This window comes from Leptopilina boulardi, unplaced genomic scaffold, assembly GCF_019393585.1.
Source record: "Leptopilina boulardi isolate dan_hultmark-lab unplaced genomic scaffold, ZJU_Lbou_2.1 LbouV2_377, whole genome shotgun sequence".
NCBI classification, from domain to species: Eukaryota; Metazoa; Arthropoda; class Insecta; order Hymenoptera; family Figitidae; genus Leptopilina; species Leptopilina boulardi.
Genome location: NW_026137948.1, coordinates 815,182 through 840,137, shown reverse-complemented (window position 1 = coordinate 840,137; position 24,956 = coordinate 815,182). Strand labels below are relative to the sequence as shown.

General features: G+C 28.7%; 2 protein-coding genes across 6 annotated transcripts in view; one reads left to right on the top strand and one right to left on the bottom strand.

Annotated features, from left to right (window-relative positions):
* The window catches only part of LOC127287886 (pseudouridylate synthase 7 homolog), a 757,063-nt gene that overhangs the window by 411,162 nt on the left and 320,945 nt on the right, over nucleotides 1-24,956 (top strand). The window lies entirely within an intron of this gene.
* Nucleotides 1-24,956, bottom strand: part of LOC127287889 (stAR-related lipid transfer protein 7, mitochondrial) — a 179,775-nt gene that overhangs the window by 96,697 nt on the left and 58,122 nt on the right. For 2 of the 4 annotated variants that reach the window (XM_051315042.1, XM_051315040.1), the window contains one exon: nucleotides 2,395-2,884. In XM_051315042.1, the coding sequence (XP_051170999.1) occupies nucleotides 2,395-2,884 (490 nt within the window). Of the gene's footprint in view, nucleotides 1-2,394; nucleotides 2,898-24,956 lie in introns of all 4 variants that reach the window. The other 2 variants (XM_051315041.1, XM_051315043.1) reach the window with 2 other exon arrangements.

Genomic DNA, 24,956 nt, shown 5'->3' with positions numbered 1-24,956 from the left:
GACTCATAACGAGCAACCTTAAAAACCTAGAAATTCGTAGCAAAATTTGCATTTAGTAACAAACAAAATCTGCCGATTATTCGACACTTTGGGTCCACAATTTACTAAATTGCCGACATTTTTGAAAGCTTAAATTTGACATCAAGTTTTGATTCAGCTACTTCAAAAACTCCCTAAGTGACAAGTTTTGATCGAAACACATCAAATTAAAAAAGTTTTTTACCATATGGGATCCCTGTATTGAAATTGCCATTTTAAAATCTTTAAATGTGACACAATCTGACAGCAAATTCGGATTCAGCGACCCTAAAAACTCCCGAGTAAAGAATTTCGAGCAAATATTCAATTTAAGAAATTAAACAGGCATTTAAAATGAATAAAATTTGGGCGAGCAGGGGTGTCCGCGTTGACAAAGAATGCCTCAGGTTTAAATTTTTTTTAAAAAAAAATTGATATCTCATCTTTCAGAAAGTACAATTAATATTATTGAAATTATTTAAATGTTGATTAATTATTTTTGTCTAGAGGTCTGCATTTCCGTGGATAAACGTCCTCTTTCGTTTCGTATATGTTACCGGCAAAGTGGGCATTAGGGATTTTATAAAATGCCTATGCATTATATAGATTGCCTGGTCGATGCAAGTAACTAACTGAAGAATTTTTTCCCCTATCTACAAAAGTGGTACTTTTAGTTTTTAAATTACTATTTACAATTTTTAAGCTAGACGCAAAGATTTATAGTATGTATTTTTGAAAATTAAAAAAAGACAAATAAATGGTAATAGAAAAAGGTTATATTTGTAGAATAACTGCTTAAAATTTTGTGATCCGTACTAAGAAAAATAAAAATAGTAATTAAAAAACTAAAAGTACCACACTGAGAGAAATGGATGGTAAGATTTTGATGGTTAAAAGTAGATGTTATCCGGTACTATTATTATGATACTCGGTACCATCAAAGATGTTACAAAAAATATGGTTATGCTACCAACTACAATCAAGATGTTACTCCGTAAAATCTGGATTGTAACTGATAGAATCTAGATATCTGTTCGTATATGTAAGATCAAATATGGTACCTGATACTATCTAAATAGTACCCCGTACCATCTATTTCTCTTCGTGTACTTTTGTAGTCCCTCTCTCCTTAAGGAAACTTAATTTTTAAATTTAATTTCAACTGTTTTGTTGCTTCCGTTATAGGTACGTTATTTTTGAGCACATATTTGAATAATTTGAGAACAAGTGAAAAAATTTGCCTGTAACATATACAAACGCATCGATGTATTAGTTTTGTGGAAGGGAAACTTTTTATAAGTTCCGCCTAATTTCTCGAGTTTTCTACTTCTGCATTCCCTTGAAAAACTTCTCCCGTAAAATTTCCTTTTCTCCTGGAGCGTCACAAATATTTTTCAGTAAAACATACATAGGTAGTTCCCATGAATGATGTCACAGGTTTTTCGCAAAATTTTAATACCTCCTCCACAGCCTCTTTGTCACTCACATTAAAGTTATTCTTTCTTCAGGTTGCAATAAATTTCCCTCTCTTAAAATGTAACATCAATTATAGAGGCCGTCTTAGTAGAAAAAAATTAATTAATTTTTTAAAATACCATAGAATATTAAAGAAAATTTTTTTGCCTTTGGCAAAAGATCAAATTTTAATTAATCCTTCTTATTATTTATTTAATTACTAGAAAAATGACTCCAAATAATATTTGGAAACTAATTACAGTCGAACCTGGTTAAGTTGTACCTGAAGGGACTAAAACTTTTGTTCCACTTATAGAGGTATCTCACTTACCCAGTTTTCCACTTATCCAGGTTGTTTAAGACCCAGTTCCATTTAAAGAGGTTCATTCATTTTATTCTTTTTTTAATTAAATTACATCATATACAAAGATTCCACTTACAGAGGTAAAGATATGAATAGTTCCGCTTATAGAGGAAACGTTCTTCTTATAGAGGTAAAGTTATGAATAGTTCCGCTTATAGAGGGAAAGTTAAGAAACGTTCCACTTATAGAGGGAATTGTTTAAAAAAATTAATTCCACTTATGGAGGTAATATTTTTCCACTTATAGAGGTTTTTTGGATTATTTTGCATTAGTTGTGCAGGGACCACAAAAAGAGTCTCACCAAAAGATGTTTCCCACTTATCCAGGTTTGACTACATAAATAAATGATACCTACATATGAGTAACATGCAGTAGGATTTTACAACTGTTCAAGTCCCTTTAGTGACTTTATAGTTATGATTTTACTAGTGTGTAGAGTATTATATGAATGAGTGAAGAAAACTTGTAAAGGTTTACTTGTCAGTTGTATGTGAGCGATACTTGACTATATCTAGGTATAATACTAAAAAAATTCAATTAAAATTTAAATCTCTTACAGGCCACATCATTTCCCAGTACACGATATCACTGCGACAATTTTCTGTTGATTCCGTAAGCGGATCAGTATCTATTATATCTAATTCTTTAGCAGTTTTATCCCACTTTTTTCTGTACTCAATATCTAATTGTACTTGAAGAAAATCAGCTGCAGTAACATCAGAAAAGGATCCATATACTTTGTAAGCGTATAATCCTGAGTTTGAGTCTAATCTACGCCATATTAACATATCTTCTCGTTCAATAAAAGGTTCCCAAGATTCATCTGTGATTATTTTTATCAGAATTACCTCGTGTTTAAAATTTAAAGTCTGAATAAAATTAGTAAAATTACCTTCTTTATTAATGGCCTTAGCTTGATTAATTCCATAGCAATTACAGTAATCAACACCATTTTGTACAGTATCAATTATTAGACGTTTATGACACTGAGAACATATTACAGTAGAAGTACGTAATTTATAAATTTCGTCTATTTCTTGGGTATAACTGTTAAACAATACTAAATTTAAGTGTATATCATTCAGTAGATGTTCAAAATTATGCATTATCATAAAAAATTATTAAACCACTTACTAGCAATATAAACAAATTTATGTGTTAAAGAAACATTTCGTTTTTAATGCTATTTAAAATAGCGATTTTGTGAACTTAAAGAAACACTGCATTTCAAGCAGCTATTGTATAATGTGGTTTAGTAGTTAAATATGCAGACTGATTTTGCATTAAATTTAGACAGATTAGTCTTGATCAGTCCAAATTTGGTAAGAAAACAGTTTTAAAAAAATTGATTGATTTAAAACATATAGAGTTGAAAACTGTTTTAAATTTCTTAAATTTTTTCAAGTAAGAAAACTTATTAAGAAAATTTTAATTAATTTTGGGTGTAACATATACTCTATATATACGAATCGATTCGTTTCAATGCAAGGAATACAATTATTTTATGTATTAACTTGAATTTAAATAAACACAAAATTTTTTAGCCAAAATATGAATTTTTGATTTTTCAATTTTCATTAATTTTTAAAATTTAAATCAAATCTATACTTTATATATACCAATCGATTTGTCTTGACGTAAGAAAGACGATTTTATTATATGCCACCATAAATTTTTCTATTTAAAAATTTTTTCAATTAAAAAAAAATTTGGAAAAAGACGATAAAATTTTTTTTGGGGTATTTTTAAAAAACCTCTCGTCATTTTTGAGAGATTAATGTGATAAATAACCACACCAAATTTTACCCAAATCCATTAAATCCTGTTAAAGATATCATGTTCACAAAAAAAGATCCACGCACACATACATACATTCGGACAATTGAGCAGGATCTCATATAACATGTTTCTATATAGAGGAAAATTTGTTTTCACCATTTTTAAAAATTTTATAAACGAAAGGATTTTATAGCTTCTTCCACGACGAAGCAAAATGGTCTGCACACTGAGAAAAATATGATATTGAATCAATAGCATTTGTGCCAAAGGTATAAAAATTATTAATTCAAAAGCATATGCTAAAGAATCTATAAAATATTTTACAAATTTAATAGCATATGCTTTTGAATCAATAATTTTTATACCTTTGACAGAAATGCTGTTGATTCAATAGCATATTTTTCTCAGTGCACTAGTAGACAATTTTCAAAATTAGGTGGCTTTGGCTTTTTTTGTTAATAACGGTATGAAAAAAAATGCTGGAATATTTTAATAAAAGGTTTTTAAAAGTGTGACATTTCTAGTATTTGACAGTGTAGTTTATAGGGCAGACAATTTTTTTATAATTGTTATAACAAAATGTTTTTAAAAACGGATTTTTGTGAATTTTTTCAATGCTTGTACTTTCACCTGCTCTCAGAGAGAGAAAATTAACATGAAAAATTCGAAAAAATTCACAAATGTTTGTTGCCATCTCAGGAATTAAATTCAAATTGAAAACTATTAATTAGGTAATTGTTTACAACAATTTATTGTCAACAATGTTATCTCGTAAAATACTGCACATATGGAAATGATTTTTTCATCAAAAAGTGCAGTTTTCCAGTAAGAAAGTAATGCAATTTTTTTTTATTTTTAAACATATATTTAAGGCTTATATCATTTTTAAATTTTAAAAAAATCTGACTTTATTGCCAAAAGAATTTGCTCTCCTGATGGAGTCCGGGTACCTATTTTGACTAGTTACTATAGTTCTCGCTAAATGGCGTGAAGCGCCATCTATGTTTCGATGAATTTCGGAACTTTTTCTTACTATGTGACGCTCCACGAGAAAAGGGACCTAACGCGAAAAAAAATTAATTTCCAGTTTTATATGTGAATCGATAGTATTTAAGTCACGTGGGGTACTTTCTAGAATTTACTCCATAGACGACAGTACGGACGGATACTAGGGTCGTGCACGCTAGGTCGATTATTATTCGTAATCGGGGAGAAGCTAGATATTGGATTCGGTTCCAATATTCATGCCCGACACGAAGCTAGTGCAAAGTAATATTCACTAGGTGTCTCCTCCACCCGAGAAGCGCCTCGAAATGAGGAATCGACCTAGTGTATCGTCTTTGTCAAGAAAGACGCACCTCTACTGAGCACCAGGTAGCCAGGAGTAAGCCGCTTCGAATTGTCAAAGAAGCACCTCTAGACGAGTCGGAAGAAGACTGAGGGAAAAGGTGCGAGACTAAAGGTATATTACTAGCAGCTAGGTGACAGCGAGTGGTGGGGGAAGAGAGTGACACTACTACTTACGCTGTCTACTTTCTCTCTTTTCGCCGGGCGACTATACTACGATATTCTATCGTTACAATACAATAGATGAACTAAATACTTTCCCAGGTTGAAAATTTCCATTTATTGCTTCATAACCCTCACCCGTGGCTTTACTTTTTTACGAAAATTTTGTTTTCACTTTTTGGATTTTTTAATCTTATTTTACCATTATTGGATTTATTCGATTTCACATTAGAAACAGAATCAATTGTACCTATGTATTCTGTAGTATCTAATATTAAGTAACCTCCTTTTAATTATAAAGAAACTGCTATGGAGTATCAATTATGAATTTTCAATTGTTTTTAAATTTTAATTTAATTACAAAATATTTAAAGCAACGAAATCGCCCAGATATTTATTTCTAGTTTCGTCAAAAGGTTTCTATCGAAATGAATTTTTGGTAATATAAACTAAAGGGTATTGTTATCATTCACATTTAATAATATCAAAACGGGCGTTATCCGCCCTTCTTACACACAATGCTTCAATTGTAAAATTTTTTATATGCTCTATAAACTACACTGTTAAACAATAGAAATATCATAGCTTTAAAAACTATTAGTAAAGAATCAGTATTTTGTACGCAACAGTCCGATTTTAGTCTAGTAAACATCTTAGTTCAAAAAAGATTCAGAATAATCTGGAATAATTTTATGTAAAAAATTCCCAATCAGTTAGCAAAAATTTACAGTTAGTCTCATTAAAAATAATATGGTCGCTTCTTGTACATGCGTGGGCATACATATCCTATCTCAGATAGCACGTAAGTTTGTGGCAAAATTGTCATTCAAGTCTTCAAGATTGCGAAAGAAACTTGTCAAAACCCTTACGAAAAATAACACAGGTCAACAAAATAACTTTCTTTTTTTTAGATGTCGGAGTGGTTTCCAATGTATTTTTGTGTGCTGAACACGATCCAGGGTTCCAAAATTGCGTATCATGTCAGGATTTTAAGTAAAGTAAGGGTAAAGACTCCAAAAACCGTGTTTTTGATGGTTTTCATTTTTTTCTACTTAACCCAACGTGCTAGAGACTTCTATTTAGGCCTAAATTAAACCATAAATCGTACACTGTATGACCCGTAAGAGCAAGACAAAAAAAAATTTGAAAAAATTGGAATAAAGACCCCAAAAAATGTGTGTTTGAGGGTTTTCAATATTTTTTTTTATTAATCTGACGTGCTAAAAACTCCTACATACATAGGTGTAACGTAAATTCTTTAAAATTTTTATTTCTTTTCTTTCTTTGTTTTTGAATTTCGAATCGGTTCTCATAGGATAAACATTTGTTTTTGCTAAAACCATTTTTTTTATAAACAATTTTTTCTTCTAGAACCGATAATGAAATCTAAAACTTTAAGTGGTCTACACTTCTTAGATGCACTTTAAGATTTCCAAATTTATATAAAGTAAAACAGTTGTAAGCAATAAAAGTTTAGAAAAAATATATATGGGCAAAACTCACGAGATGGGGACTTTTTGGTAAAAAAAATTTATTTTTAAATTAGCGGCACAATGTTTTCTAATATGAGTTATTTTTTGTCAACATTTAAGAAGTACATTTTAACCAGTGCAACTAATATTTTTGATAGCTATTCGACTAATGTATTTTTGTACGATGATTACGAAAATGATAGTGAAAATTGGCGCAAATTTGATTATCATGGTGAAAACCATTAAAAAACACCATAAAATCATGGTTATTTGTGATTAACTTGTAAAAAACAAAAAAATTTGAAAAATGTTTCAGATAAAAGTTGTAGATCTTAAAAAAACACACATTTTATGTCTTGTACATTTTTTAATAAAAGTGATTATTTTTCGAGAAAAATCCAAAAAACCATAAATAACATAAGAATCAGACGGTTTGTAGTTACACTTGCACTGAACTCGGGGGTTCCGTACACGAAGCGAACTTATTTGTTATAAAAACAAATGTTTAAAAAATATGAGTTTTGTATGTCAAATAATATAAATGATACAAAAAGGAACAATTTTGTGAAAAAATTTAAGAATATTGTTCCTCTTCGTATCACTTACATTATTTGACATACGAAACTTATTTTTTTCGAGGGAAATTTACTAGTTGAAAACGTTTACACTTGATTACTGGAATTGCACCTTATATTACTCTTATTACTAAGTTATTACAAATTATTACATTTTATTACAGAGTTTTTTGCGTTATTACAGCACTTGTACACAAGAGTGTACACTTGACTACCTGAGTAAATTCCCTGTCGTATTTTTTAAACATTTGTTTTTATACCAAATACGTTCGTTTCGTGTACGGAATCCTCGATTTCAGTGCGAGTGTAACTCGCACTTCCGATTTTATACATAGGTATTAACTAGTCCGATTTTATTTTCAATTAAAATAAACATTTTCTTTAAAAAACATGTGAAAAGAATATCGAATTAAAAAAGGAAGAATAGGAGGAAGAGAAAAAAATTAGAAAAAATTAAATAGAACAGAGAAACGAATAAAAAACTTATGGGAAAAATCAACTTTTGTCAAAAAATTTTCTTTTTCGAAAAAAACTTAATTAAAAAAACTTCTTATCATTTTTGTTAAATTATTTCCATAATCTACACATAAAAATACGTGAAAATAAATAAATTTGAATCCCATTAGATAAAATTGTCTTCGTTATTGGGAGAAAATTCATGATTTTTTCTAAAATTATCAGTTTTTTTTACAGCACCAGGACCATTAACTCCAATCGTCCTCGCTATATTTTTTTTGTAATCTAGACTTTAGATAAAAACCCTAGGCTTCAGTGAATACCGCTAAGCGACAAATTCGAATTGGAGCTATATTGCAATTCTTCTGAATTCGACAAGCCTCTATTGAACTGACGAACCCTCAATTCGATTGATTTCAGTGAAGTAGTTTTCTAAGCTTTAATTCTTTCTAATTCTTCTGCACGAATTCAATAAATGCGTTAATCAATTCGTTTGAATTCATGAGTTCAACTTCCAAACTCTATCCGTACTAATTCAATGAACAAACTTTTGAGCTTTAATTTTTTTTTCAATTCGTTAGCACGAATTCAATAGACGAGTTTGAATTCTCAAACGAAGAAAACTCATTGGTACGAATTGAATTGAATATACAAAGGGCTTCACTGAATCTTGCTTAGCGACAAATACGAAGTAGACATGCCAAAAAAAGTTAATTTATTTCAATTCATCTGAATTAGATTTTTCTACTGGGTAGCGCATCAAAATACGTTAGAATACTTAAAATCCGTAGGGGATTCTATTCGGAAGTACACCCAAATAGACTAATTATCACTATTTTCCATCTAAAATTATTCAATATCAACCCTTAATATTACTTTTCGGGATAAGCATTTTTCTCAAACTTTTATTAATACTAAAAGAAGAAATTACATAAGGAATTATACATTTTTAGACCTCCGATTGGTTGTGATTACCGAAAAACCATATTTCAGGAACGAGTTACGCATTCGCAAAGCGTTTTCTCAGAACGATTTCGTAGAGGCATTAAGTGACACATTATTCTACAATCCAGAATTCTTCTTCTGAAAGCACGAATATAAATTTTTTATATAGGCGAATGTGAAATAATGATCGCCCAAAAAGTATTATAAGAAAATTAATTATTTTCGTTAGTAAAGTGAAATGCAGTTACAGTTGCGAATGGACCATTATCACCATTTCTACAACAGGCACACTAGTCTAATACATCTTTTTTTATCCTTTAGAACCTGTAAATGAACGTCAAAAAACCCCAACAATTAAAAACGAATGCTTAAAAAGTTATCACACAATGAAAATTAGATTTCATGCGAGTTACACCAGGAATTTAAAGATTTTCTCGATTTCAACGAGAAAAATATTTATTTAAAGCTTTATTTTTTATAAAGAAATTATTGAACTGAAGGAAGTAATGTTAATTGTTTAACAGTTACAAAAATATTGAAGAAGTTATGGCTACTCAAACGTTAACGATTGCATTTTTGCGCTTTTATTAAAGTTTGTTCAAATTTTAATCATTACCAATCGAAAGAGCATAAAAAATGTGTCAGAATCCATGAGTGTTATTCCAAATTTGATGTTGGAAAGATATGAAAAATCAAAATATTGAAGAAGTTATGGCTTCTCAAACGATAACGATTGCATTTTTGCGCTTTTATTAAAGTTTGTTCAAATTTTAATCATTACTAATCGAAAGAGCATAAAAAATGTGTCAGAATCCATGAGTATTATTCCAAATTTGATGTTGGAAAGATATGAAAAATCAAAATATTCAAGAAGTTATGGCTTCTCAAACGATAACGATTGCATTTTTGCGCTTTTATTAAAGTTTGTTCAAATTTTAAATTAAATTTAACTTCATTACGATTATTCAGCTCTTTCAGACATCAAAATCGAAAAAGAACTCATTGAATCTGAGACAAATATTTATGCTTTTTTGACTGAAAATCATAAAAAATAGAACAAACTTTAATAAAACTCTTAAATTCTGAGACATTTTTTTATGCTCTTACGATTGGTAATGACTAAAAGTTCAACAAACTTTAATAAAAGCGCAAAAATGCAATCGTTAACGTTTGAGAAGTCATAACTTCTTCAATATTTTGATTTTTCGTATCTTTCCAACATCAAATTTGGAATAAAACTCACAGATTCTGAAACATTTTTTTATGCTCTTTCGATTGGTAAGGATTAAAATTTTAAAAAACTTTAATAAGCTCCCGATAACGCGATCGTTAACGTTTAAGAAAAGTTAAATTAATTTTGATTTTTCATATCTTTCCGACATCAAAATTGGAATAAAACTCATGGATTCTGACTCATTTTTTTATGCTCATTCGATTGGTAATGATTGGAATTTGAACAAACTTTAATAAACTGGTTTTTGTAATCGTTAAACAATTAACGTTACAATTAAAATTTTGTATTTTTCATCCAGTATATATAATTAATATATTAATTTTACAGGAATAAGACTGGAAATTTAATTTTATAAATATTTATTAGAGACGTTTCGGCAGCAACGTTGCTACCCTCTTCAGTCTATAATTATACAGAAAAACCACATGTTTATTTTTCATTCTAACCTCAAACATAATAATTTAAAAATTTTTTAACTCACCTATATAAATTTATCAAACATTATAAACTTAAATTTAAATCAAAATTAAAATTATAAAAAGGTACATGTCTTCGGAGGAAGAACATGTCCTTTTAAAATTAATTTTTACATGTTGACTGATTTTTAATTTAATCAAGTCAAAAACAGTTTATGAAAAGAAAGACCTGCATGAAAACGGAGATGAAGACAAAAGCAAAGATAGTGTGAAAAGTTTGTTTTCAGTGATAATCGAAATTTCTAAGTTATGACACAACTCCATTTTAACTCAAAAAAGCGGCAAAATTCAAATTTTAAGTCAAATAATTATCAATTTTAAATACTTAACTAAACTTTCCAGAGATCCCTTTAAATTCAAAACATCAGTTTTTAAATTTATCACACTATCCCCTTCTTTTTTTATATATAACATTTCCATTAATTCTCTTTTTCGTTTGTTCTTTTCTGTGTGTAAAACTTTAATGTTATCCCAATCGAAATCATGATTTTTATTGTTTGTTTTGTGTTTGGAGATTACATTGTGATAATATTCACATCTTTTAATATTAATATTGTTAGAAAATTACTTTATGACAACCATTATTCGATGGAATTCATTGAAAAACACATTAAAAACAGAATTTTGAATATTAAACATAATGATATTAATAATAAAAAAGTCATTGAAAGATATATTTCTGAAAATACCTTTGTTATTCCATATTTTGAAAATTTTTCAGAAAGGGTTAAATCAATGTTACAAAAAACACAATCTCAATACAATTTTTAGAGTTCCGTCAAAATTAGATACAATTTTGGACCTTGGTAAAGACAAATTGAAAAACATTGAAAAGAAAGAAGTTGTCTATAAGCTAAGCTGTAAGGAGTGTGAGGCAACGTATGTAGGACAGACTGAAAGACTTCTAGATATCAGATTAAATAAACACAAAAACAATATTAAAAGATGTGAATATTATCACAATGTAATCTCCAAACACAAAACAAACAATAAAAATCATGATTTCGATTGGGATAACATTGAAGTTTTACACACAGAAAAGAACAAACGAAAAAGAAAATTAATGGAAATGTTATATATAAAAAAAGAAGGGGATAGTGCGATAAATTTAAAAACTGATGTTTTGAATTTAAAGGGATCTCTGGAAAGTTTAGTTAAGTATTTATAATTGATAATTATTTGAATTAAAATTTGAATTTTGCCGCTTTTTTGAGTTAAAATGGAGTTGTGTCATAACTTAGAAATTTCGATTATCACTGAAAACAAACCTTTCACACTATCTTTGCTTTTGTCTTCATCTCCGTTTTCATGCAGGTCTTTCTTTTCATAACCTGTTTTTGACTTGATTAAATTAAAAATCAGTCAACATGTAAAAATTAATTTTAAAAGGACATGTTCTTCCTCCGAAGACATGTACCTTTTTATAATTTTAATTTTGATTTAAATTTAAGTTTATAATGTTTGATAAATTTATATAGGTGAGTTAAAAATTTTTTAAATTATTATGTTTGAGGTTAGAATGAAAAATAAACATGTGGTTTTTTTGTATAATTATAGACTGAAGAGGGTAGCAACGTTGCTGCCGAAACGTCTCTAATAAATATTTATAAAAACTAAATTTCCAGTCTTATTCCTGTAAAATTAATATATTAATTAACGTTACGTTCTTCAGCTCAATGAAATTTTTTCTCTTACTTTCCATGCTTTCGAGTAATATTATTAAATGTATAAAAACGTGGATTGACAATATATGAAGCTATTTTGCCACATTGACGTCACAGTACGCAATTTGCCACCATCTTGTGAGATTTGCCCATATAACTGTGATATAAACTCAAAACTTTATGACAGAGGTGCCAGGCTGCACACCAATTCCACTCCCACCATGCCGCCCGTGCGCCTCCCTCCATACGGCCACACACACAAGTATAAACCGTGCGCTTACTCTTGTAGGTGTGCCTATTTTTCGTTTTCCTCATATTCGCCCGCTTCAGCTGAGCGATTATGCCTGTTTTTACCGACAGCTGGTTAATTTCACTCGCGAATTTTTGAATTCTTTATAATATAAATATACTTTTATTAATGTTTTTACAGATATTTATTAACAAAAAATTAATAAATATACTATATATATGAGGCAAAATTCCTGAAATGTCCGAACAAAAAATTAAAAGTTCTCGAATTTAATCCATACTTTTCTAAAATGTTGTTATTGTTGGTGAAAGTCTAAAAATCAATTATTATTGAATTTAATAAAATAGTTTTTAAATTACAACGTTTTTAATTTTTGACATTTGAAAAAAAAATTTTTTTCAATGTACAATATTTATAAGTAGAATGCATAAAAGTTAACATATATATAATGATTTTTAAAGCTTTTTTGACGAGCTACACGCTGTTAATAAAATTTTTTTTTTTTAATTAAATTTGACCTTGAAATTCAAGGTCAAAATGTTAATTTACATTTATCTCAAAATCGGATTTTTTAAAATTATTTTTAACTATCTCAATGGAAAGCTTGACTAATTTCCTACAAAACATGTAATTTTCAGAGTGGGATCTTTTAAAGTTTTTGAGATGTTAATTAATTAATTAATTAATGTTTATAACAAATGAAATATTTTACAAACGAATAAAGTTACCGTAATTCTTAAGTTAGTAATTGAAAGTTAACGTAATTCTTAAGTTAGTAACTGAAAGTTAACGTTATTCCGCATCCAACGAGCCCTATATGAAGTATTTTGGATAAGTAGATTGTTAATAAACAATTAGTTAACATTGCAATTGTTTATTAACAATCTACTTATTCAAAATACTTCATATAGGACTCGTTGGATGCGGAATTACGTTAACTTTCAATTACTAACTTCAGAATTACGGTAACTTTATTCGTTTGTAAAATATTTTATTTTTTACTAACAACAAGCATCCAAAAGCCCTATATGAAGTATTTTTGTTCAATTTTAGTTAAATAACAATAAAAAATGAAATATCTTACAAACAAATAAAGTTATCGTAAATCTAAACTTACCAGTTGAAAGTTAAGCTAATTCTCCAGGAAAATCATATTAATATTAATGTTGAAGCTTCATGGAATTTTTTTGGAACATCCCACGGCAAAAGTCCTTGCGATGGTGTAGGCGGTACAGTTAAACGTCTCGTGAGAAAAGCAAGCTTGCAAATAATTGATGGGAAATGCATTTCAAATGTCGAAGAAATGTTTGAGTTTTGTAAAACCAACATTCATGGAATAGATTTTGTCAAAACCGATGCAAAGAAAGTAAAAAAAGCGAAAGACATCTAAATCGAAAATTTAATTCCGTTCGTACAATCCCAGGAACGAGAAACAATCACAGTTACTTACACATCTCTATCAGATTCCCTTCTTCGAATGAAGAGAGTTTCCAATTACACTTTATATGAAGATATTTCTATTACAAATTAATTTTTGCTCTTCAGCTCAAAGAATAAGATATTAATTGATTAAAAAAAACTTTGTTTCTATTTAAAAATAATGATTATGTGTTTCTTAATTAAAAACAGAAAAGAATTTGAGTTCAGAAAAAAATTACAACCAAAAATGTTTTTAATACGTTCGAAAATGATGTTTTAATGAATAAATAAATACTTTGGTTTAATTTAAAAATTAAAAATAATGTGTTCTTTAAATTAAAATAGAAAAAATTATTTCCAGAAATTTTTTTAATATAAATTTGAAATTAAAGTTTGGATTTTTTTGATAATAAAAATCGATAACAGAAAACCGAACTTCAGTTTGAAAACAAGTGTAGACTTTATCTGCTGAAAGCAGAATAAAAACAAAAATTTTGAATTTCGTTTATTGTAAAAACTAATTACGGGACCAACGTAAAAATTTAGAAGAGAATAGAAGAAGAATTGATTTAATTATTGGAAGTGGAATTAGATTTTTTCATTTTTCTCCAAGAGAGATATGTATACCAATGCAAAAATTGGCAAAACCTAAAAAAAATGTGTCCTTTTTTTTATTTAAAATTTCGTCGTTGGAGCTACAATTTGGAAGAAAAGACCAAAAAAACCTAAAATTTCAATAAATATTACATCTAAAGAGGTAAGATTCACTTTAAAAAATTACTTTCAATAAGGCTTTCAAAATATGAGAAAATCGACATTTTTTTCTTGTCCTTTGAATTAAGTTTTCTTTACTTATTTCGTTATTAAAACTACTTTTCTCAGTCGAGAATAAAAATTCAACCATTCTTTAATATTGTAGTACAGATTAAATTGAGTTTTATCGTATTCTAAGCAGTTTTAATCTATTGTGAAAATGTGCTTAAAAGTGACATTTTTCTGAACCTCCATAGAGAAACAATTATTTTTTGAATAAACTATTAAATATGTTTTAAAATTAATACTAAAAACATGTTTCCAAAACATTACTTTTTAATATATTTCAAAATATAATTTTTTAAAAACTAGGTCGCGACCAACGTAGTTGAAATATAATGGATTGACCCATATATATTGTTCAAATAAAAATATTAAAGAAAATATTCTCGTATTCACTTATTCATAAAGGTTATTTTACTTTGACAGATAAGATTGCGTACTCTTAGGAATTACATGCCTAAGAGTACGCAATTTACTTTTTTTGAAAATTATTTATTTTACAAAAGAATATAATTATATTCCTAATTTCAACATCGTATATGATATTATATGTACATTTTACTATAATTTGGTCATTTATTTATCAGTTTTTACTTGCAGGTTAAAAAACTATGCTTAAAAAAAGTGAAGCGCGTACTCTTAGGACATTTCACCCTAAGCGGTTTTTATTAAATTTAAATAATTCTCTCTATGTTTTATGACACCTAGTACCCAGAAATTTTTGGGATCGCTGATTACGAATCTGATGTCAGTTTTTAAAAATTCAAAATGGCGGATCCAATATGGCCAACTTTTTTAAAAAAGAATTATTCGATTTCCCTAAAATTAAATACCTAGGGATTTTTGGGTTAGATTTCACGTACAATTTCTATTCCAGTTGAAATGTTAATTCAATAGTCAAAAATTTAAATCATAAAGTTGCTATAAATTATTTAAAACTTATAAATTGATAAATATTACAAATTAAATAATAAGAAATTGATTTAAATTTTGAGAAATATAATTTCCGAAATAATAGAAAGAGAGAGAAGATATTCATAGGTAACACAATGAGAATGTAAACAGGAAAATAATAGAAAGAGAAGGATGATATATATTCCAAATAAAAAAAATTTTTATTTAAATTTAAAGATTTTAAAATAGAATAACGAATTTACATAAATTATTATTAAATTAATCAATTACAATTTTACATTTTTAAAATATTTACAAAATAAAATAATAAAAATTATTATATTTTATTGACAAAATTAATAATAAAATAATGAAGTTGTATTTTATATTAAAGTACAAAATAATTAAATATTATATATATTCTTTATTTGTCTTTTGACCGAAGTCAATACAAAGGGTTGCCGCAGTTTACATTAAATTTATTATCACAAAAACATAATATTAAGCTCCTTATTTTCACATATGGCTTTAACATATTTATACAAATTTGAGATATCCTCTTTCTGAGCGTATTCTATCTTTTTAAGAAAATAGGTCCTTATAACTAATTCGTCTTGCTCCGCATATATAAACTTCTCCCTTTCTTTTGTTAGGACTGAGCACAAGATTAACCAATGGTAAAACAAATTATCAGAAAAAATTCCGCATCCATCACACACTCCATTCGCTTTTAATTTATATATTTTTTTATTAATTGTGATTGAATTAGAGAAATAATTCATAAGTCTAATCTGAGTTAAAACTCTTATTTGCTCGAGAGGAAGTTTGAGTTGGACATATTTTTGAAGTCCATAGTGTATATCAATATACGGTAAAATTTGAAGAGAACTAGATTCGTTTAATCTTTTTAGATCTTCCTCATATAAGTAGTTTTTATATTTTTCAACCCAAATATTTTTTTTTTCTTGTAATTTACAGATATTTAAATTTTCCCATTCCTCATTTTCTTTTATAAACTCAAAAATACTTCCAACCTGATTACACCAGTTGAATTTTTTTTCGTTTTTGTTTATTTCCGACAACGCTTTTAATCGCAGAAAACACATCTTCGGATATCTGGAGTCATCCATTAACAATAATTTTTCGACTAAATTAAGAACATATTTAAATACCACAACTGCAAATTTTGGGATTCCCAGTTCCAGTCTTAATGCATATCCAGGGGTATTCTGAGGCAGACATAAAATTTTTTTATAGAATAAATTTTGAATTTTTTCAACATCATCTAGATATCGCAAGCCCCAAATTTGGATAACATAACTAAGATTACTTTCTATAAGTGATTTAAATAATTTATTTACAGGGTCCCAAGATTTTAAATTTAGTCTATGTATTAAAGAGACCGTAGATCCCAAAGCTATTTTAGCTTTACTAATAGCTTCATTTGTTGCGCAGAAAAAAGTAGCAGAGTTTGCAAAGGTTACCCCCAGATATACATAGTTCGATACAATTTCTATCTTTTGATTGTCGTCGTACATAAATGAACCATATTTATCATTGTGTACGTGACCTCCTCTTCGGAAAATAACTATTTGTGTTTTTTTACATTTAGTTTTAAGTTATTAGCTTCACAATATTTTTTTAAGGCTCTTAAAATTTTTCTCATTTCTACACAGTTATCTGCCAGGATCGCTATATCATCGGCATACGCGAATAATGAAATTTCCGTTAGATGATTCAAAGAAACCCCTCGAATTCCCTCCGAGATCAAAAAATCGTGTAAATCCGCAATAAAACAAGCAAATAGTAAGGGGCTCAGTACCTCTCCCTGTAGTACTCCCCTAGTGACACTGGTGAACTCCGAGATACCAGAGGATCCCTTTACAGCTATACTGGACTTAGAGTAAAGATCAATTAAAATATTAATTATTTTACTTCCCAAACTCATACTTGACAATTTATTCCATAATAAGCTGTGTGTTACCGAAGGGAAAGCATTAGAAAAATCGATAAACAGGACAAATAACTTACCCCCCTATCTTTCAAGCGGGCTTGTATCATTGAATTAAGCGAGAAAATATTATCTATGCAGCTTCTATGTTTTCTAAATCCAGCCTGCCATTCAGGTAGGAGGGAATTTTGTTCTAACCATTCATTTAATCTAAAAGCGAGTATTTGAGTAAAAACTTTAGTTACATTATTTATTAGTGCAATTGGACGGTAATTCCCAGGGTCAGTTTTTTCCCCTTTTTTATAAATCATTTTGGCCAATACTTTTGCCCATGAGTTTGGAACTACTTCACTTTCCATAATTCTATTAAATAAAATGAGCAAATAATTTAACCAATTTACCGGAAGGTTTATCAAAAATTCGTTTGAGATTCCGTCTGAACCCGGGGCCTTACCTTCCTTGCATTTTCTAAGACTCATCAAGATATCATTCATATTAATCTCTCTTTCTAAAAATGGATTAATCACTGGCATCTCGAATTTCGGGAAACCTGGTGTCACGGGGAACATTGATTGGAAATATACTTGCCATTTTTGCAAATCAATTATATCTTCTAAGGAATGTTTGCTTCTATAATTATTTATAATTTTCCAAAAATTCGAAGAGTCTCTCACTGTGGATAATCTAGAAATAATCGAGTCTTTGTATTCTTGTTTTTTAAGTTTTTGCATTTTTTTGTATTTTTTCCTATGTTCGGAATATTCGTTAATTAATTCTGTCGACATAAACTTATTATTTTTACAATTTTTTAATATACTTTTTAATTTGTTTTTAAAATCCACACATTCTTTATCAAACCATGGTTTTGAATTAGATTTTACTGCATTATTTTTGACTTGCATTCCTGATTCAATTGCATTCGCAGTAATAGTATTAACTAACTCTACAGCTAACTCGTTAACACTATCACATTCTTTTATTTCTACCGACGAATTAGTCATTAACAGTTTATACTGCTCTTTTAATTCTCCTTTCCATTTTAATCGTTGTAATTCTGTTTTTTTATTTTTATCTATATTCTCTACTAATATTTTTATTGACACGGGAAAATGATCTGAAGAAGTGACAATATTGTGAACTACAAGATCTAATACCCTATCAAGCCCGGTAAAATTTGACCAAACCAGATCTATAGTTGATTTACCTATTACACTTACAAAAGTAAATTGCGCGGGATTATCGCCACTAGTTCTCCCGTTTAATACTACTAGGCCATTATTTTCCATTGAGTTTATTAATTTTTTACCTTTCAAGTCTAATTTTACATCCAAGTTATAGCGTTTATTACTAATGAAAAAATTATCTTGTAACATTGGGATTGAAAGTTAATTCAGGTCTGAGATTCTTGAATTAAAATCCCCTCCAATATAAATCGGAGTAGTGGGATAATTCAAGATTATCTGGTCTATTAACTCTTCAAATTTTGACAAAAAATCATCTATATTTCTGGTAGGCGATATGTATACTGAACACACTACAAATTCAAACTTAGAATCTTTACTTACAAATTTTATAATGATATAATCCAATTCTTTGTTTATAATTTCGCAGGTGAATTTACTGTTGTTGAAAGCCACAAGTATTCCCCCTCTTGCTCTTCCCCTTGTAGCAGTCTTAATCGCAGGACAGAACACAATCTCGTACCCGACGAAATGCCTTTTGAAAATGAGTGATGGGTCGTAAACCGACCAAGTCTCACACAAACAGAAAATGTCAATATTGTTAAACACTGGAATCAAATCAGCCACATTGTCGATACCTCACACATTCCAAAACACAATGCCTAAATGACGTTTATCAGAGAATTGCTATTCCGTTTTCTTTTCCTCCTTATTGGTAGCCCCCATAAGAAGAAAATTATCCAGTTTTTTACTCTGATTTATGAATTTTGGTTTTTTTGATTTTTTATTTTTGGATCCAGAGGGTCTGCCTCTTTTTCTGCTAAGAGTGGATATTCCGGATACAGTTGAATCTTCACTATCTCCATTGTAATCATCTAAATCCACTTCCTTTGACTGGGAGGGAGGCAAAAGATGTTGAAGCTCGTCAACTGAGTAATAAGTATCTTCCATAAGGATTTTTGAGCCTTTTATAACTGCCACTTTCCCCTGTCGTTCTAAATTTGTTCGTATTTCTTGGAGTTCTAAGTACAACTGTTTTTTTCTCTCTCTAAGACCTCTTGTCATATCGTTTGCGAAACTTAGATTTAAATTTCCAAAATTTTTTGCATTTTGAAAAATTTGTTTCTTGCAATTTTGATTTGCAAAGGAAATAAGAATCGGTCTATTACCTTCCTTCCTTCCCAATCTTCTTACGTCGATAATATGATTATCTTCGATTTTTACCTCAGTTTTCTCAAAAATACTTTTCACCGTGTTCAAGAGATTCAAATTTTCAGTTGGGGTATCCTTCACCTTGAACAGTACAATATTATTTGACTTTTCTCTGTTCAGCAAATCCTCAATTTTTTCTTCACAGGTGTTTATTTTATTTATTAGAAGATTATTCTCCTTCTTTAATTTTTTATACTTTAAATCTTGCTCATTCACTGAATTTATAATCTTCGCATTTTCCACTCTCAGAGAAGAGATTTCACTTTCAAACGTATCCATTTTTTTGTTCAATGTTAATAACAACTCTTTTAAATCTTCGTTAGTTGTCATTTTGCAATAATTTTAGTGATACACAGAGTTAAATAGTTCTAATTTTCTTAAAATACGAAAATATTCGCACTCAATTCATAAAGTTAATTCGTTAGTAATTTTGAACTAAACGAAAATATACCCATTAAATATATAAACACAGAGCGAAATGACAACACGTCTTCACTGTTCGAATGCCTGCGGGCAACCAAATAATTAAATATTAATGGTAAAAGTTAAATAATCCTAAGATTATTATTTTTTGAGAAATTAAAGATTTTAAGAAATAAAATTGAGTTGAAGGGAAATGATTGACAACTAGACAATGACATTGTTCTCGGCGAGTTTTAGAAACGGAATTAGAAAGAGAAGAATCGCTCTGTCCTTAGTAATATAATTTAAATGTAATTGGTTACCGAAAATAAGACGCAGCAAAAAGTATAACTAGAGGGAAAAATTGGTGGTAAGAAATACATGGGAGAAGCGCCCCGCGAAAAGTAGTAAGGGAAAATCGTGTATCCTTGCAAAATCAATTTAAACTGTCTTATTTACACACTCAAACAATTTGAATTTTATTAGCCCCAAGAAGAAAGGGTAGGGACGAGCCTTTATAAGACGAGAAAATGCACACTTCTGTCTCTTTATCCTGAACAGTTTTACACTGGTAAGAGCATTCTTTTATATTTTAAATAACAGGAAATTTTTCAAAAACATAAAATTTAGAAAGTCAATTCTTGGAACTTGGAATACTGATTGTCAGGAGCTTTCTTTATGATTTCTACCAACACGATCAGCATTTCCAAGTAAAAAAGACTTAATCGTAAAAAAATAATTTTAAATTTACTTTATTTTAGAAAAATCAATTTTCAAGAGCTTTCTTTTGATTTCTATCAACACGATTGGTTTTTTAAAATTAGCAATAAAAATTATTTGTTGAGGAAAATCTATTGTCAGGATCTTTCTTATGATTTCTACCAACACGATTGATTTTCCAAAGCAGTAATAAAAATTACTTCACAAATTAAAATATACAAGCAATACCTTCAAAGTCAAGTCACGGAAAGTTAATGGTCAGGAGCTTTCTAACAATTTCTACCAACACTGTTAATTTTCAAAGAGTGGTGACAAAGACGAAATCGTAATTCTTGTTTAATATTCTTATATACCATGTGCATTGTAATAGGCGATCCACATAACAATTTGAAAAGTTGATCAATAGATGATCGCAATAAACCCAAAAGATTAGTTCATTTAGAATATAATTAAATTATTTTATTTAATTATTTAGCAAGGTTTCTTAAATATAAATCCATTAAAGTTTAATGAAGAGATTCATTATTCAATCATTCATAATTAAATTATGACAATCATTAAAGTTTAATTATTTTTATAAGAATAGAGAAGTTAAAAATAGGATTAGGAGAAACTAACCCGTAAATTTTGGTTAGGTACAAATAATAATTTTGGAATATTTATTACAAATAATTTTAGATTCTAAAATGAAGTAAAATTCTCCAAACGATTAAAAGTTTTGCAAGTGTGTATATACTACAGAAAAAAGGTGTTTTTATTTATTTATGATTATAAACTTAGCTAGAAGTATATTTCATTCTGTTAGGATTTAAAGAGAAGAATCCACAATTGTTATTTTAGGGGAGATTACGGTGATTTTTTTTCAAAAAATCGAAATTATTTTTTTTTTCATTTTTGATTAGGATAACTATTTAAGAACACGGAAAAATTACTCTAAAGTATTTCCAATGTCTAGAACTGATATAAATTGAGTAGCAACATGCAACAACTCACCGAGAGCGCACTCGTTTATACCGGTCGGGTAGCAGTAAATGGCCCAGAGGCACTCACTGCTACTTGACTGGAATTAGATTAATTGAAAATGATCTTTTAGAAGCCAAAAAAGGATCTATGCATGAAACCGGTATCGCCGATTGAGTAAGAATAACTTTTCTGTCTAACTTCTAGTTAAAAAACTTTAAACGCGTTTTTCTCAAAACTGCATATTTTCAACTTTGTCACAATCTCATTTTAAAACTATTCAACCAATTTTTCAACTATATAACACTTCGAAAGGAAATTTATATTCTGACAACATTCAGTTTTTAGAATTATTTTAATGAACAGGTATATAGAAAATTAACTTCTTTGTTTATTCAACTTTTATAACTTTTGATTAATTTTGAAAATTTGTAGATAACCATCATTCTTGCCAGAATTGTTTACTTAATCAAATTTTATTGTATTATTATGATCGGAATTGATTAGTATGTTCTCATTATTATTTAAATGAATATTGGAACATGACATTGGATTATTCATTTATTTATTATTTTTTGTAAATCAAATTCTTCGAAAAGATAAACCATTAATTATTTAAACAAGTAGAAGAATTTTAAAATGTTAATAACAAAAGTTAAAAAACTAAATAATTATTGGAATGATTCCTCTAATTTAGTTTGAAAAGCGTTAAAAATGAAATATAATAAATATAAATATTGAATATGAAACAAGCAAAAGAAATCAACAAGAAATTTAATTTCATTTATACATTTCTACTATATTTTGACAATCTTATCCGATGATATAGTTCTCACTCGTTTCACTATTTTGAAGAATAATTAAAATTTTGTAATGTATTCCTTTTGTTAGGAAACTGATAGTATGTGGGTGATAATTGCCTAATCATTTATATTTACGGTCATTCAACCGCGTGTTTGAACTCATTTGCGTCTCAGAATCGATGTGTCATAAGAATTTAATAAAGAATATTTTAATATTAGAAAAATCCCCGGACTCAGAGCTTGTGAATTCTTCACAGTCAATGTCGAGGTCAATGTAAACAATATAATCATTCTTTAAATTTTTGAAAAAAATAATTAATAATAAATATAATTGATTTTGTATTGCCGTTTATAAACTAATATTAGATTCGTAACCATCGACCCCAAAAACCGTAGATATCGAGTTTTATAGAAATTTAACAAATTTTAAACAGTCGTCCACTATATTAATGCCACCATTTTGAATTTTTAAAAACTAACATCAGATTCGTAATCAACGGTCCCAAAAACTCATAGATAAGGGAGAGTCGGTAGTGGCGAGACACGTTTTGTTTTTTTGTTATAGCACTCACATTTTCAAGATCATCAAGTCTGTATATATATCCATGGACAGGTGTGACTCTATACTGCAAATTTAAGTTATACAGTTACAGAACAGATATTGGAAAAAAAAGTTATTGCCGATTTACGATAATGTCTCGCGACTACCGACATAAAAAATCGTTCGTAGTGGCGAGACACTATCTTAAAATCAGAGTCTTCATCGTTCAAACGTCACAAAAACAAAGGAATCAAAGAGAAAGAGTATAATAATTGATGCCTTTAAATCATAATATTGTTTCATTCAATCATAAAAATACAGGCAAATATTTTTCTCATTGTGAGCCGCTAATCCATGTCACAGTTATTAAAAACATATAAGCTTTTCTTCCTGTTCATCTTTTTCAATTTAAACTATAGTTATGAAAAATATTGTCGACAAAACGTACAAAAATTATATCAAATTCATTAGGACATGTACAATATTATTAGATATAAAAAAGCCACTGCCGACAACAAGTGTCTCGCCAATGCGGAAACAGCATTTTTCGGTAATGACGATGTACAATCCTATGCATCGAACAATAATTCATAGTGCTCTGGAAATTTTGAAGGAAACTTAAATACTAAAGACTCAAAACATTTAACCCTTCAGAAAATTCCGGAAATTTTTATATATTATCACTTATACCGATGGGAAATAAAACTTTTAAAATATCTTGAAACTGTTATTAACAGTATAGCGATATTTCGTACATCAAAAACGTATGTATCATATTGAAAAGTTAAAGCACAATAAAACTTGACTTTCAGACCAGAAGTGCCAGCACAGTCAGTTCAGCTGTCTGAAATATCCTAATGTCTCGCGACACCATTTGTGGTCTCGCCTTACCCATTAGTACCAAGTATCAAACATTTAAGTAAGTAGATATGCTAGAACGATATTTAACATTTAAGGCATATTAGTCATCCGGAAGTTCAAAATGAAAATTTATAAAAAGGTGGCTGAAGGTGGTTACAAATAGAGCATAATGTAACACAATAACAGGTACTTTAAACGTCAAAAAATAATTTTTTATACAATTTAGTCCTATATACATAGCGATCATAGATACAGAAAATATTAAGTAAAAATGTTTAAAATATTTTTTACACACAGCATAATACCTCTAGTTTATACCACAAAAATATTTAACTTCATTATTGATGGTAATTTTTTACGAAAATTAAGATGCTAGGCTGTGAATGGCAATGTTTAAATTATTTTTAAATGAAAAATATTCTTTCCCAGAAACTAACATTCATACGTTAATGTAGAACAACTAAATATACTATTCCAATAGTATGTTTTTATATTTTTTGAAGACTCAAAATTTTTTAATTTTGTTCATCTAGATTCGCAATTTGTACAACTGTGCGTTACAGAGGTTTGAAGTTAGACATTTTGTTATGCACCGTGCACTCATGCAGGCTACTGGTCTCAAATCTCAACCAACATAAAAAAATAAATTTTTTTTTCATTTAAACAAGCAAGCCGTTTGGAAAATATGGTTATTTGTTTAAAAGAAAAATTTGATTTTTTAAAAACTTATTTTATCATTTTGATCACAGTAGCAGTACTGACAGCACTGAAATATAATACACGGAGAGAAGAGTGTAGTGAATATAACTATGCGCTGAGTAACAGTCACTAAACAATTTCGCTTGTTTTCGATTGACAAAACAAATGTTAAAGTTAACTAAAATTTTGTCAGATGTAGTAAACGAATAGTGAATTTGACATTAATGAATAGTGTTCCTGACAAGCGCGAGGTAAGACATACTAAAAATCGGTTACTAAAGGTGTGATAGTCAAATTGAT